General features: G+C 34.8%; 1 protein-coding gene across 1 annotated transcript; it reads left to right on the forward strand.

Annotated features, from left to right (window-relative positions):
• The first annotated feature begins 6,527 nt into the window (after positions 1 to 6,527).
• Positions 6,528 to 13,170, forward strand: LOC117335027 (monocarboxylate transporter 4-like). The gene is made up of 6 exons (XM_033894924.1): positions 6,528 to 6,691; positions 9,337 to 9,585; positions 9,865 to 10,098; positions 10,501 to 10,671; positions 11,912 to 12,037; positions 12,636 to 13,170. The coding sequence occupies exons 1-6, from the start codon at positions 6,640 to 6,642 to the stop codon at positions 12,761 to 12,763; spliced, it is 960 nt and encodes a 319-aa protein (XP_033750815.1). The 5' UTR covers positions 6,528 to 6,639; the 3' UTR covers positions 12,764 to 13,170.
• The last annotated feature ends 1,435 nt before the right edge of the window (positions 13,171 to 14,605 follow it).

Below are 14,605 nucleotides of genomic sequence, written 5' to 3' on the forward strand. Positions count from 1 at the left end.
TTCTTCTCAATAACCAAGAGTCCTAGGGAGTTGATATTGGGTCTGTAGCATGCTGGAGTAAAGGGCTACCAAGTTTGTTCAAATGAATGACCTTAACCTTCATTCAAGGTCACAGCGGTCAAAGAGGCTAAAATCTTTAAACGACTTCTTCTCAATAACCAACAGTCCCAGGGAGTTGATATTGGGTCTGTAGCATGCTGGGGTAAAGGGCTACCAAGTTTGTTCAAATGAATGACCTTGACCTTCATTCAAGGTCACAGGAGTCAAAAAGGCTAAAATCTTGAAACGACTTCTTCTCAATAACCAAGAGTCCCATGGAGTTGATATTGGGTCTGTAGCATGCTGCTGTAAAGGGCTACCAAGTTTATTCAAATGAATGACCTTGACCTTCATGCAAGGTCACAGGAGTCAAAAGTGCTAAAATCTTTAAACGACTTCTTCTCAATAACCAAGAGTCCCATGGAGTTGATATTGCTGGGGTGAAGGGCTACCAAGTTGGTTCAAATGAATGACCCTGACTCACATTCAAGGTCACGTCTTTAAATGACTTTTAGTGAAAAGCCAAAGTGCAGAGAGACATTTTATTGGTCCTGTCAAATAACTGCAGGATCCATATATGAAAAGATCACTGCATTGCAGGTGAGCGATTTGGGCCCATTGGGCCCTTGTTTTATATCAACATCGATAAGTATATTAACAAAGGAAATATAAAATAAAGAACACCATCACTCCTTATTTTGTTAATAAATACTAATTTCATATACTCGTATTAAATCTGATAGCTATAAACCCATTTTCATTGAATATATACATTTCTACAACAAAACCCTGTGATTTGTCTTCTCTAAAGTCATTGTATAATTGTGCCGTCTGTTGGATATATATATGTTATATAACACAAGTGGTGGAAAATGACCTTGCGGTCTTTTGATTGGTAAATAATTCGAACTTTGACCCGAGCTTCAATTGTTATAGACGTCTTCAATAATCGAATTACGTCACATCACCGGGTCCCGGCCGTCACCTAAACACGTTATTTGCATAAGCAAAATAAGACTTAGCCACATTTCCCATTGATTCAAGCCGATATTATTGTGTAGAAACAGCTCACCCGACTCGTAATTTTTGGATAAGGAATTTATTTCACACGAGTGGGTTATTTTTCACGAGTAAGTTATTTTTAAAAAAATAACTCACTCGTGTGAAATAAATTTCATATCCAACAACCACTCGTTGTGTAACCTCTATAAGTATATCGGAATGGATTTAGATATAAATATCAAAACGTTTCATATCCAATGCATGATTATTAACTCATTATCTATAAGCCCGTTTGAAAAACACGAGTAACTTATGTATATACACGGCTGGCCGTTATATTTTTCACTTTTATCTTGTTGTTCTCATTGATACCAGATGTAATAAAATATTTTATTTCTATTCTATGATTTACCTTCTGATAACGGTACGGGGCATTTCTGCTTCATAGTTTTAAAAGTACATGTACATATGTATGCAAGTATATGAAATACTTTATTAAATTACCGTTCAATAATGCAGAAAATTTGCAAGAGCGTGTTAAGGAATTTGCTTTCATGATCCAAAGATTCATAATAGGCTTTATTTATTCTTGATGACATATTGAGTCAACGACTTGTCTTACATATGATCAAGCAAAATGTACATTATTTACAATATCATTACATTATCGATATCATAAGTTAATTAGAAATACAACAGGTTAAGTTAAAATGATAATTGGATACACAAATATGTAATACATGTAGCTATGAATAGTTCAGTAGTATTATAATAAGGGGACAAATATCACAGTCATATCATTTGAGATTGACATATTGCACTAATATTCAAGTTTCTTGGTAGCCTGATCAATCATGCAGAGGGCTATGCTTCTGTGTTAGTCATATCAACTCTTACCACGTCTACAGAGTCATCAGCATGATTGACCAGGCTCCACACTGATTAACCAATTTTTTTAATTAGTACAGATACTTCTATCACAGCTTTGAATTATTTCATCTAAAAAGTAGTATATTTCAATAGTAAAAAAGTCAAAACATATTGCATTACGACACCATAAAATATTGTTTGGTGCATTTCTTAAAAGATAAAAGATTTTGCAGTTTTGTAAGGACCTTGGTAGGTAAAAGATCTTTTGAATATATCTGTTTTAAAAGATGGCATGTAAAATGCATTCTGTTTTGATGATCTGGAAGTTCTTGTCTCAAATTCAGATGAAAACCTAAAGTTATTCAAGTAATCTGGGCCCTTTTGTTCAGGACAATATACATCAGAATTTTTGTATAAAAACCGTTTTTTAAAAGTAAGTCATCTAAACATATCTGTTGATTGTGTATTAAAATCACATTTTAAGATAATCCTTGCAGCACGTTTTTGAAGTTCTTCAATTTTAGCAATGTGATTTTGTGAAAAATTTCCCCATATGGTAGAACAGTAGTCAAAATGGGGATTAATAATTTAATAATGTAACAAATGTAGTAAGTCAGACAAGATGATTCGGTGAGAAAAGGTCGAATACGTCTCATTTGGAATATTTGGTAAGATAACTTTTTTGATGTTTCTGCAATTTGTTTGTCCCACGTTAGACAATCATCTATGGTAATTCCAAGAAGTTTTTCTTGTTTCATATTTTCTATTGTTGCATCGTTTATTGAGACAGAGAGCTGTTCGGTTTATTTAGATTTGTGTTTGGACGTCACAAGATCGACATTACGTTAACATTTAAAATCTTTGTCAAGTTTGCATAAATATGTGTATTAATATAATGTCTTTATATATCTATTTATATGTAGTCCATTAACTTTAATGACAAAGAAAGATGGTTTGGCTGTGTTATAGCAAGGTCTTAAACTTAATACCAGTAACACCAAATCGCCTGGTCGATAAATGTCCCTCTATTCATAAGGCAACCCAGACCTGCCCAGCTATTGTCTTGTTAAACAGTCCGACAATGTCGATATGATAACATTGATATCTGTCTATGGGATGATATCGACATATAGATTTCAATCATTTCACAAATAATATCAATTAATCACGTGATCAGGATATGATTGACACCTCAACATATCAAAAATAGGCAAACGTCAAAAGGACTGCGATTTTATAAAGTTATAACGACAGAGAACATATTTGTAACATATTTCTCCTGTATATAGATACATTCACAAACGACACAAAATTAGCCTAATATTTCCTATGATCAATTTCAATATATAATTTATATATATATATATGGCATGGGGAAAACGTAACAAATGCTTTTGTAATTAGAGAGGCCAGGCTTCATTTCTATTTGGAAATGAATATGAATAAACAATCATGCTAAATATTGGTAAAGCAATACATGTCCGCTACTTGTTCCTGCTAACAGTCATAGTGACCTTGACTCAAAATCCCTGAAACTACTTGATTTGTGGCAACTCACATTAAAGTTTCATACCATGAAGCATGGATGAGAAAAGTGTGGAAAACTGAGTGGATGGACTGACAGACAGACGGACGGACGGACGGCCGGGCGGACACCTAACGTGTAAATATTTAAGACCTATATTCTTTACAATGATTTCAAATTCTTCCACGCCACTCATACCAACAAATCGGAAGGTGCATCGTCATTCCATTGAAGTTATGAATACCAGGCATGTAAAGGTACAGCTTATCTGTGGTTGTGTAACTTAGGTATTTCAGTGTCGTATGACGTTTGAAAAAGAAAAGATTATAGAGCTAATGAGGTCATTGAACGAACTAATTGAGGCTAGATGATATTGCTTGTATATCCCATTTATGCATCACTTCGCATGATTGCCAAGGACTGCCTACTTCAATAAACAGAATGTTATATACATCTCAACATGACACGAACATTTTCCACGACTTTCCGGAGGACCGGGTCATATTAGAGTATTTTTAGTGTAGTGGGGTGATCAACGAGAACTCTGAGGTGTACATTGAAATACATGTTAATGAAACAAGAGCACTGACACGTCAAAAATGGTCCTGAAATGTGAATATCTGGTTCTAAACCTTGACCCGAGTGCTTATGCACCAAATATAAAACAAATAACTTCATTTAGATCGGCTTAAAAGTCGTTTGTGGTATATCTTATACACAAACTGTTTTTATCTTAAAAGAGGCCAAGTTTGACACTTGATGTTTGTTTGTTTGCTGGGTTTATCGCCCCATGAACAACCAGAGGCGGGGTGACTACTTCACTGAACAATACGGAAAGCCCGTCGTATGCCATCCAGAGCAATTGGGGAAAAGTGTCTTGCCCAAGGACACATTCACGGTAGCAAAGCCCGGTCCGTTTCTCAGCTTTCCGAGAAACACAACCCTACACGTCTTCACCTGAGATTAAGTGGCCGGCACTTTAACCGTCCGAACTATCGTGGTCACCCCTTAACCTTAAACACTGCCTACTCAAATATAGTTTACATAACATCTGCTTAAGTTATAATTATGAGAAAGTTATCAAGGCTTATCTCTTCTGCAAGACTCATATATAATGTACTTTTACAGGTTTATTCTCGGTTTTACTTTTTAAACCCTTATTGCACCTCTGTACATCACAGTTAATCACCATATGAAATTTCAGTCTTCCTGATTAGGTTTGAGATTATAATATAATAAACGCAACAGGCACACACACCCACCCTCACACAAAGAGACAAGTAATGAAAATATGAGAAATGTGAGCAAAGGACTTTCCTTGGTGTACAGTCTATTCACCTCAGAGTTCGCGCTGGTCACCCGACTACACTGCACGATATCCTTTTTCCTTTTTTTATTAAAAGGACAAAAATTAGTTTTTTTGTTGAGGTTATTGCATTGAAACACCCAGACACGAGCATCCCCCCCCCCCCCCCCCCCCCCCGACTACACTGCACGATATCCTTTTTCCTTTTTTTAATAAAAAAGGACAAAAGTTAGTTTTTTTGTTGAGGTTATAGCATTGAAACACCCAGACACGAGCATCCCCCCCACCCCACCCCAGAAACAAATTAAATAAACAGAAGAAATGTCCATATATGATGCAGCGGTCTAGTTTTACAACTCCAACCTCTTGGTAGCGTATTATTGTACATTCCTGTATTATATATATATATTTGTAAAATCTCAACTAATTTCTAGATTTAACACAGGATTTGTTAGTAATGACGGAAGGTGATGATATACCTCGAACTGAATTCAACAGATATGGTTGTTTGCTGGTTGGATGTTCATTTATGCTTAGATTGATCAGCACGGGGATGTCCCAATCAATCGGGCTGATCATACGGGAACTGATAGAGGAATTCCAGGTGGGCAAAAGCGAGGCCAATGGAATAGGCTCTTTTAATACAGGACTGATGCTACTGTCAGGTAAGCTGGTTAAGTTATTCTCATTGATTAAGGTAACACATTAATATTACGAGAAAAGAATGTAGTAATGTTGATCTTCAATTTATGCGAACATTTACTTACTTTAAGGATAAAATTCGAAAGGTGAGACTACATCTAAATAATAATTTGATTTCTAAATATAAAAATATATTATTTAAGTCATATCATTTAATTTGTTATTTAGATTAATTATTATGACGTGCAGATTGTTTTCAGCAAGACATTGTAAGAGACCACATGTGTGTCAACTGTAAACACAAGTTCAAATGGGTCATATCGCGCTATATCTGAGTCAAAACGTACTGTATATCAAAAACAGACTTAAATGCTGTGGAGTACATTTAGTTTGAACTCTATGAGATGTACATTATCGGATAGAGACATGTGTATTAAACATTGTTTTTTTTATATATGTCGTCCATAAATATTACTGTAAACGTGGAAATTTACGCGAGGGTGAAATTTACGCTAATTACACGGAGTCCTTTTGATCGCAAAAAATTCCCCCACGCGTATTATTTTGATATCAATTTGCGCAATCTCGAAACAACAAACGAATCGATCGCAGAAATTACCCCAACGCGTACAGTTTAACTTTAAGGTCTGATATGTAAGTACACATGTAACTGTGGTTAATACATAACATTTATACGACCATAACTCTAATTTGTACAAGACGCCGATGTATGACAAGCCAAGTTGTCATTTATTCGCAGAGCAATGTTGATCCAGTATTTTACCAAATAATAAAAGGTATCTTATAATTTTGAGATAACTAATATATTATATAAAATATCTTATATATCTATGAGATATCTTATATGTTTATGAGATATAATAATTATATAAGATATATGATACGATTTGGTAAAATCCTGGATATACGTTGCTCCGTGAATAAATGACAACTTGGCTTGTCATATCAATGAGCCTTTACGATTGCTTCAGATCTATATCATTTGCTCTGGTCCCTTATAGTCCCGACGGTGGATAAGAATCAACCCATTCATACCATCAGACCGTTTTCTCCTGCATATAATTATTTCATAATTTTAATTATTTCTATCCGGAAAATACAAAATAAACCTAAAATGATCTACATATCTCTTGCTTTCCAGGTCCATTGGCGGGTTTGTTAGAACACAAGCTGGGAATTCGTGTGACCGTGATACTGGGCTTCCCTCATAGCGTCTGTCGGACTGGCCTGTTGTATGTTTGTCCCGTCTTTCCACGTCTTGTATGTCACATACGGAGTTATAACTGGTACGTATGGCAAGCCAAGTTGTCATTTATTCACGGAGCAACGTTGATCCAGGATTTTATCAAATTATATAAGATATCTTAAATAATATATAAGATATCCTATAAAAGATATAAGATATATTATAAACAAATATTATATAAGATATCTTATAAAGGAAATTATATAAGATATCTTATATAATTCGATTATAAAATATCTTATCAAGAACGAGATTTGAATTTGATATAATGAACTCTCCTCGACTCGATGAAGTAGCCGAGATGAAGCTGAAACTACATATAAGGGTTTGAAAAATATTATAATTGGCATATATTCATGTTTGCTCGAACACAACATCTGCTCCATGCCTAACCGATCGTGGTCGCGATAGAGGGTTGATTGTGTATCTTCCGCGTGTCTTACAACAAAACGGAAGTTACATTACGGAGGGAGCAGTCATTCTCTAACTTTCCGGTTTTGCCGGTCTCACGAGAGTATAGTTCTTTATAAGGTATCTTAAAAACTTTTCTTTATTAGAGATCTTATATATTATATAAGATAACTTATTTCTTTTATGAGATATCTTATATACATTATAAGACATCTCATAAGAAAAGTTTATAAGATATCTTATATATTTTATATGTTATATAATATATGAGATATCATATATGTTATATAAGATATCTTATAAAGAAAAGTTTATAAGATATCTTATAAAAGATATAAGATAGCTGATCTCTTTTATGAGATACCTTATATATTGTATTAGATATCTTATAAGCTTTAAATAAGATATCTCATAAACATATAAAATATTATAACAAGTTACCATACCCAGCTGTGCATATAAATATTACAATATATAATATCAAGTCATAACGATCATTTATTTACGTACGGAAGTCGGTTTATCTCCGTTATTGTGAGTTTGGTATACAATGACTTTATAAATATCTCTGAAAATAATAATTACGAATGCTTTTAAATAGATTCAAACGTAGCCCGTAAACATTAATTATTGAGTAAGGCTATGTTTCAATCCGGAACACTTACGTATGGTAACATTTAGTACAAAGAGAAGCGTTCAGCTCAGAAATAAGACCTCCCTAAATAGACAAACTCTTCTTTAAAACGATGAGGATATTTTAATACATACAATACAAGTAATAGAAATGATAATTTGTGGGTTCTGTAATTTTTATTCGTAAATATTCGTATCTCCCTCGAACAAGGAAAACATAATGAACCAATAACACAATATGACTGTTACTGTGTCGAGCACGAAAGTGAAGGGTTATGTTTATTTAATGGGATGACAAAAAATGACTCCAATAACAACCCTTAGGGTGTTTATGGAACGTCATAACTGTCACATTTGGTGTATCGCCTTGCAGGAAGGGCGTAAGAATTGTACCTGCTTCCGATATTGCACGAATCTTAAGAGGCGACTAAGTTTTGGATCCTTTCTTTTCTCTTCTTTCTAGCAATTTTTTTCATCCGAACGTCTCCCTTGCTAATGCCTCACTTTTGGCCTCTAGTTGAGCGTTCGCCACCTGTAAGAAAGGATACCAGAGACTATAAAATGGTAGTTGCTACTCCTGCTTTAAGTACAGCATTTTGGGTGTGGGATGACTGGTTCGTCCGTTGTCAGTATGATGTGAAACGATTTGCTTTTTAACATTATATGACTATTAAAATCGAATTACATTATGACAAATCTAATCAGACAATAATGGAATCATATAATATAATGAAATATCAATCCATATAGTGTTTTTTTATGCGACAGCTATAGCGTTCCATTTTAAGTGATGTACACGGATGTCTCCACGTGATAGTTTGTTAATATATTGTATATGTCCCAGCTGTAAAGGAACAGGAATAGAAGTGATACTAATCGTAATGTTTGTTATTACCGGAAATGCATTTTTAATTAACGTAATTCTTTGCTTCAATATTTGCAATTTATTTTGATTATATCGCATGAATTATATAATTTTTGAAATGCATTCTTATTTAACGTAAGGCTTTTTCTTCATTATTTGGGATTTATTTTGATGATACAACATAGATCATATAATTTTAGAAAGGCATTTTTAATTAACATGATTCTTTTACTTCAATATTTGAAATCTATTTTGATGATAGAGTATGGACTACAATGTATATCATTCTGTCGAATAATAACGATATGTTTCATAATACTTGTCATGTAGTTTCATATTCATTTACCACAATTACACATTTTGTTTTGGAATGGATTTTGTGTCGTATTCTTTTCGTGAATTGCTATCTGTTAAGTAGCGGGTCTATGGACATTCCAAGTATATATGTTTTGCTAGGGAAACTAGTCTAAGGGGATTCTAAATAAATCGTAGGACCACAGGTGTCTGCATCTGGCTAGTATGTATAGAAAAAATAGCTCCTACTCCTACTACCACGTATATAATAATATTTTCTAATATGTAAATACTAACCAGATACAGATGCCTGCGTTGGGATCATAGGGAGACTTTACATGTTGAAAATTGACAAATGTGTGTTTTAAAATAACTCCTGTGAGGCGAGGTTAAATCCTGTAGTGTACCATCAACATTGACAACATTTTCAACACAACTCACCAACATTACTAACGTTAACATGTGACTTGGTCGTTGATCAGGTTTCGGGTTTTCGCTATTGTCCCTATCGTCCATGGTACCCATCAATATATACTTCCATGAGAGACGGACATTAGCGAACGGTTTTTCCTACATTGGCGGAGGGGTAGGCACCAGTGTATTACCGTTTGCCATAGCCTGGTTAATGGAAGAGTATGGATGGAGAGGCCTCTATCTCATCCTGTCTGGAGTGTCGCTACAGGGGGTCATTGTCGGCCTTCTTCTGAAAGGAAATTACCGTAATCCAAAAAGTAAGTAATATTTATTTCTCATGAACAAGAACAAAGAAAGCCATGTTCATTACGTTATGCATAGTCGGAAACCCACGGCACTACGCTACGATATACTTATCACTGCAATCAACCGTGGGTTTCCGATCATGGACGTTATGAAGACATTGCAATTTTTTTCACCAAAAGAATCTCCCCTATCTCTCCTCTTAAAAAATAACATATATCTCAACTTAAAACAATGAATCAAATGCTTTAGACCTATTTTTAATTAACATACCCTTTTCTTGGCTTTCTCAGAAAATACAGATCTAAATAAGAATGGCGGAGAGGGAGAGAGACAGGATGAGCAAAGTATATTACAAAAGATTAAGGCGTTGTATGCTAACAAGTACTTCGTCCTTTACGGGGTACTGTCCATCTGTGTTGATATGGTCATCCTCGTACCCTACTTCATGATTCCTATAATAGCGGCCGCTATTGGACTGTCGCCAGGGCAACAAGCAATGATCATAACAGCCGCCGGAATAGCAAGTTAGTATGCTTGAGGCCATTCTGATGTTGTATTTCGTTTCCCTGATAATAGTTTCTGAAGGATTCTCAGGCCATCTTAGATCGTATAATTCCTGTTTTCTGGTCCCGCGTAAATCCGCCTTTATGTCAGCAGTAGGGAAACTGTGTTTGATAAATTGACACAAGTCAGTAGCACTTGTGAAAACTGAGTTTACAGTTTAGTAGCAATACACCAATAGCACAGTTATTTCGGCTTGCATTGATCTTGATAGAATGGCACAAACGTGAGGACAGACACCCATCTAAATCTAAAGGCGGGATACAATCTTCTTCCTAATTGAATCAAATTTTTATTGGGATGTTAGAATTTAAACAAAATGTTTGCATCATTAATCGTGTTAACTGCTTTATAAACTTGTCAAGGCATCTTCCTACGACCGGCAATAGGAATCGTTGTAGACCGAATAAAGGCATACACAGTCACCGTGATGGGCATTTCCGCAATAATTCTTGGCGTATCCACATTGGGACTGCTTTACCTACAGAACTATGCTGCCTATATCGTATACGGCTGTATATTGGGGACGACTCACGGTAAGGACATTCAACGTTCAAGACATGTAATGGAGACTCATTCTGGTAGAGTTGAGCATGGTAAATGATATTGTTACCGATCGAATGTTGAAAGAGGCGACTAATTTGGTAACCCTTTCTGAATTCTGATGATTTGCTACTGCTCTGTGTGCTTTTGGCACGAAGTCAGCCGAAAATCTGTTATATATTGTCTCGACGTCCTCTTTATATTTTTATTATCCTACACTTGGAAAGATTTCTTTTACAATCCCCATTCAAAAGAATGAGTAGAATATATGCGAAGGTGCATGAGATCAGAATCAAATTTGTTTGAAACTTATTGATGCCTAAAAATACACAAAAACAACGCATCTTGCAAGGAAAATATATGTTTTCCTTGTGTTTATGCAACTTATTTTCAATTTGAGGTGTGTTTGTGTGGGAGTGAGTGTGTGCGTGTGAGAGAGTGTGTGTGTGTGTGGAGTGGGTGCAAAAGAGACCCAAATATTGCAGATACATTTTTGGTCGCTAAAACGTGATGATATCACAAAATAAACATTAATAGTTTCTATATATATGTATATATTTCTCTCTACGACAGGAAATTCAAATCTATATCTTCGGATCACCAACACATAGTGTATATGATACATTGTGCTAATAAATAGATCTATAACATAGTCACACAAATGACGAAGAAAGATAACTTTTCGTATCATATACACTATGTGTTGGTGATCCGAAGATAAAGATTTGAATGTCCTGTCGTAGTTGTACCGAGAGAAATATTTATAATGTATGTACAATTCGTATCCATGTATGTAAATACATTGCGATCCAGGTATTCATATCATCAAATAGACGACTTCCACAATGATCATGTCAGGGTATCGGGCCGACTATCACTGCGCCATTGAAACGTTCTTTTTAAGAACGCTGATGTGGCGCAGCGGTATTTCTGGCTAGGCGATTGGGTGCCGTAGATTGTGATTTCAAGGCCCGGTCAGGGCACGAGTCAAAAAGTTATGTTCCTTTGTCTTTTATGTTTCTACGTTATATATATTATATAAACATATAGGTATCAGGGATTACTGATCATGTTCGAGACTTTTCAGTTGTTTCGCTGAAACCTACTTCGTTGATCAGTAATATAATGTACCCAGAATATTATTACAACAACAAAAAATTTTAGCGATCGGTTTTTAATCTCTTATTCTTATTTATTTATCTTTTTATTTATCTGTTCATTTTATCTTTTTAGGAGCCTACCTTCTTCTTAAACCAATAGTTCTGGTGGACATAGTTGGAAAAGAATCGTACGCGGTAGGACTGGGATTTTTCAGGTTATTCTCTGGCACAGCCGTCATCACAGGACCTCCTATAGCAGGTGAAGAATTAAAGAATTTATAATCTAATATTTTTATATATTTTGAATAAGCTACCACATACTAAGGGGAATCAAGTTATCAAAATCAAGAAAGAGAGAAATCGACATAGAATTGATAAACCAATGTTAAGACATAAACAAAAGATTTACATGGGGAAAGTTAAAAAGGGAGGTGAAGACCAGAGGTTCTCCAACGATACCATGAACCCTTTAAAATCTTTGTAAAAATAAAGATAGAATAGAACTATCACAAAACATTTCTAAAACGTTATGTGCACTTGGTAAAGAAACTATAACATTGCTCCGAGTCTAGAAAATCTAGGTACTCGGGTGAAGCAGGTGTATGAAAATCATCAGAATTCATTTTCAAATATCTTTTCTGGTTGCATGCCTTGTTCCATTTTAGATTCATTTGAAATTGTTTTAAGAATACTTTGATTGTTCTCGTCTTTCACTAGCAGTGTGTTGAGTTCTATTTACGCTGTGTAGAGGCCGAAACAACTTTCAATGTCATTCCAAATAAATGTCGATAGATTTATTTTAGTGGTGGCATTGAATTATCGATCTATTTCATACTGGTGAGTTTTTCTGACTACAGGTTGGATAATGGATATCCGTGGACATTTTGACTGGCTGTGTTACTATGGATTAGCTGTGTTTACGTTTGGAGGATGCCTCCTAATCATATTCAACTTTTTCCTCAGAAGACGTCATAGAGATAACTGACTATATTACTGTGTCTCAGGTGGACATAACAGACAACCCTGCAAACACAGATATATCATTTACAACAGAAAAAGCATCACTCAAGTCTGAAAAACAAGCGAACACACCATTATGAGAGTTAGGTTGGATACTTGATATTTCATAAGGATGTTGGTTTTTTTTTTCATTTTGTCTATTTTTGCTACATAGGTGATATCTAGAAAACCAATTAAATTTTGAAATTAATTTGCACTATTGTTTTTTAAACTGAAAACAGTTGATTTCCATAAAGAATTAAAACATATACAAACTAGAGGCCCAATGGGCCTGCATCGATCACATGGTATTCACTCTTTTATGATTCTGTCTTTCATTTAATCGAAATAATTTGATTATTGGTCTTTAAGTAAATCAGAAGGTTTTATGTTTCAAAAAATTGGCCTCTGTGGTATTGGATGAGTTCCAAGGTCACTCCTTCTGTAAACTTTGTTGGTTCCATCTCGGGAACCTAACATCCAAATATTAGGATTATATGCCTGTAAAATGAATGAAAGTCAAGGTAAATTCGTGTCCCTACCTGCTAAATATCATAACCGTAGGCCTTTGGTTTGTGAGAAAAGGTTGTTTTACTACTTTAACGAATTTGTCCACCTTGACCTTAAATATGGGTCAAGGTAATTTATTTTTGCAAACTTTGAGGGGCTTCATCGTAGGAACCTATAGTGTACAGTAAAATTGTCCAATTCTGAAAAATAAAGCACTTGTTTCAGATATGTAAACATAGTCCTACATATTACCTTTAAGAAGATACATATGTATATATATGTGTGTGTGTAATAAATACAACATTTGCAATTTTGATACAGCTGTGGAGGATAACTAAACGTATATTTTCTATGTATTTCAGACATGTGAAAACCATGGTAACCACTTCAAAAATAAAAAGATTTTGACAAAAAACGACACAATTCCGTACATTTTTTCTGAAACCTATTTGAAAATAAATATCTCTATCTCGAAGATAGAAGTAATCTTGTTTGGATATATGTTCATCATTAAGTTTTTCTGTTATCTTACCTCGTCTGCTACACTCCATTTGTAGCTGCAAGCAAAACTAAATTTTAGGTGTAAACACACTTTCGGAAAATCCGGAAATTTGGTGTCGGTATTTACCACTTTATAATGAATATATCAATTATAGTATGCTTATAAATATATATATATATATTCTATACATAGGATAATACAGGAGTCATTTCCTTAGCAAAAAAAAAAAATAACTTATGACCAAGCCATACTATGACTTTGGGCCTATTTGTTAATAAGACGTTTAAATGGAAAAGTTGGCTGGGGACAGAGGCCACACCACAGCATGTCTCATCAGCTAAAGAGTTACCCCTCAAAATGAAGGCCAACAGAAAATATATTTACCTTTATTTCCCGTATTAGGTCCAACATATCTTCCTCTCTGGGGATAGAAAAGTCTTGTTATAAATTACCTTCATCCACACATAGCTTTGATGTTGTCAGACTCTCTCTATATATATATTGTGCTCCCTTCTCCGTTAGCTGTGTTATTTCAGAAACAGCTGACCCACTTCGTTGGCTTTACCTAGATCGGCATCAATCGATGACTTCATAAAGTTACTTGTAAGCACGTTACTATTTTCTGTTCTTCAAATTACCATGGTTATGTTCAAAATGCCTTTCGTCTGTTCATAAAGCATTTCCCTCTCTACCTTGAACAAAGTATTGCAGGGAAATGTTACATGAATGTTTTTCTTGGTCCCTAGTTGTGCATAGTAATATATAAGGCTAATCGGAACTAACAAGAAGGCCAACAGGCAGCCATCTTAAATTTTG

The sequence above is a fragment of the Pecten maximus genome, chromosome 9, assembly GCF_902652985.1.
Source record: "Pecten maximus chromosome 9, xPecMax1.1, whole genome shotgun sequence".
Classification (NCBI taxonomy): Eukaryota; Metazoa; Mollusca; class Bivalvia; order Pectinida; family Pectinidae; genus Pecten; species Pecten maximus.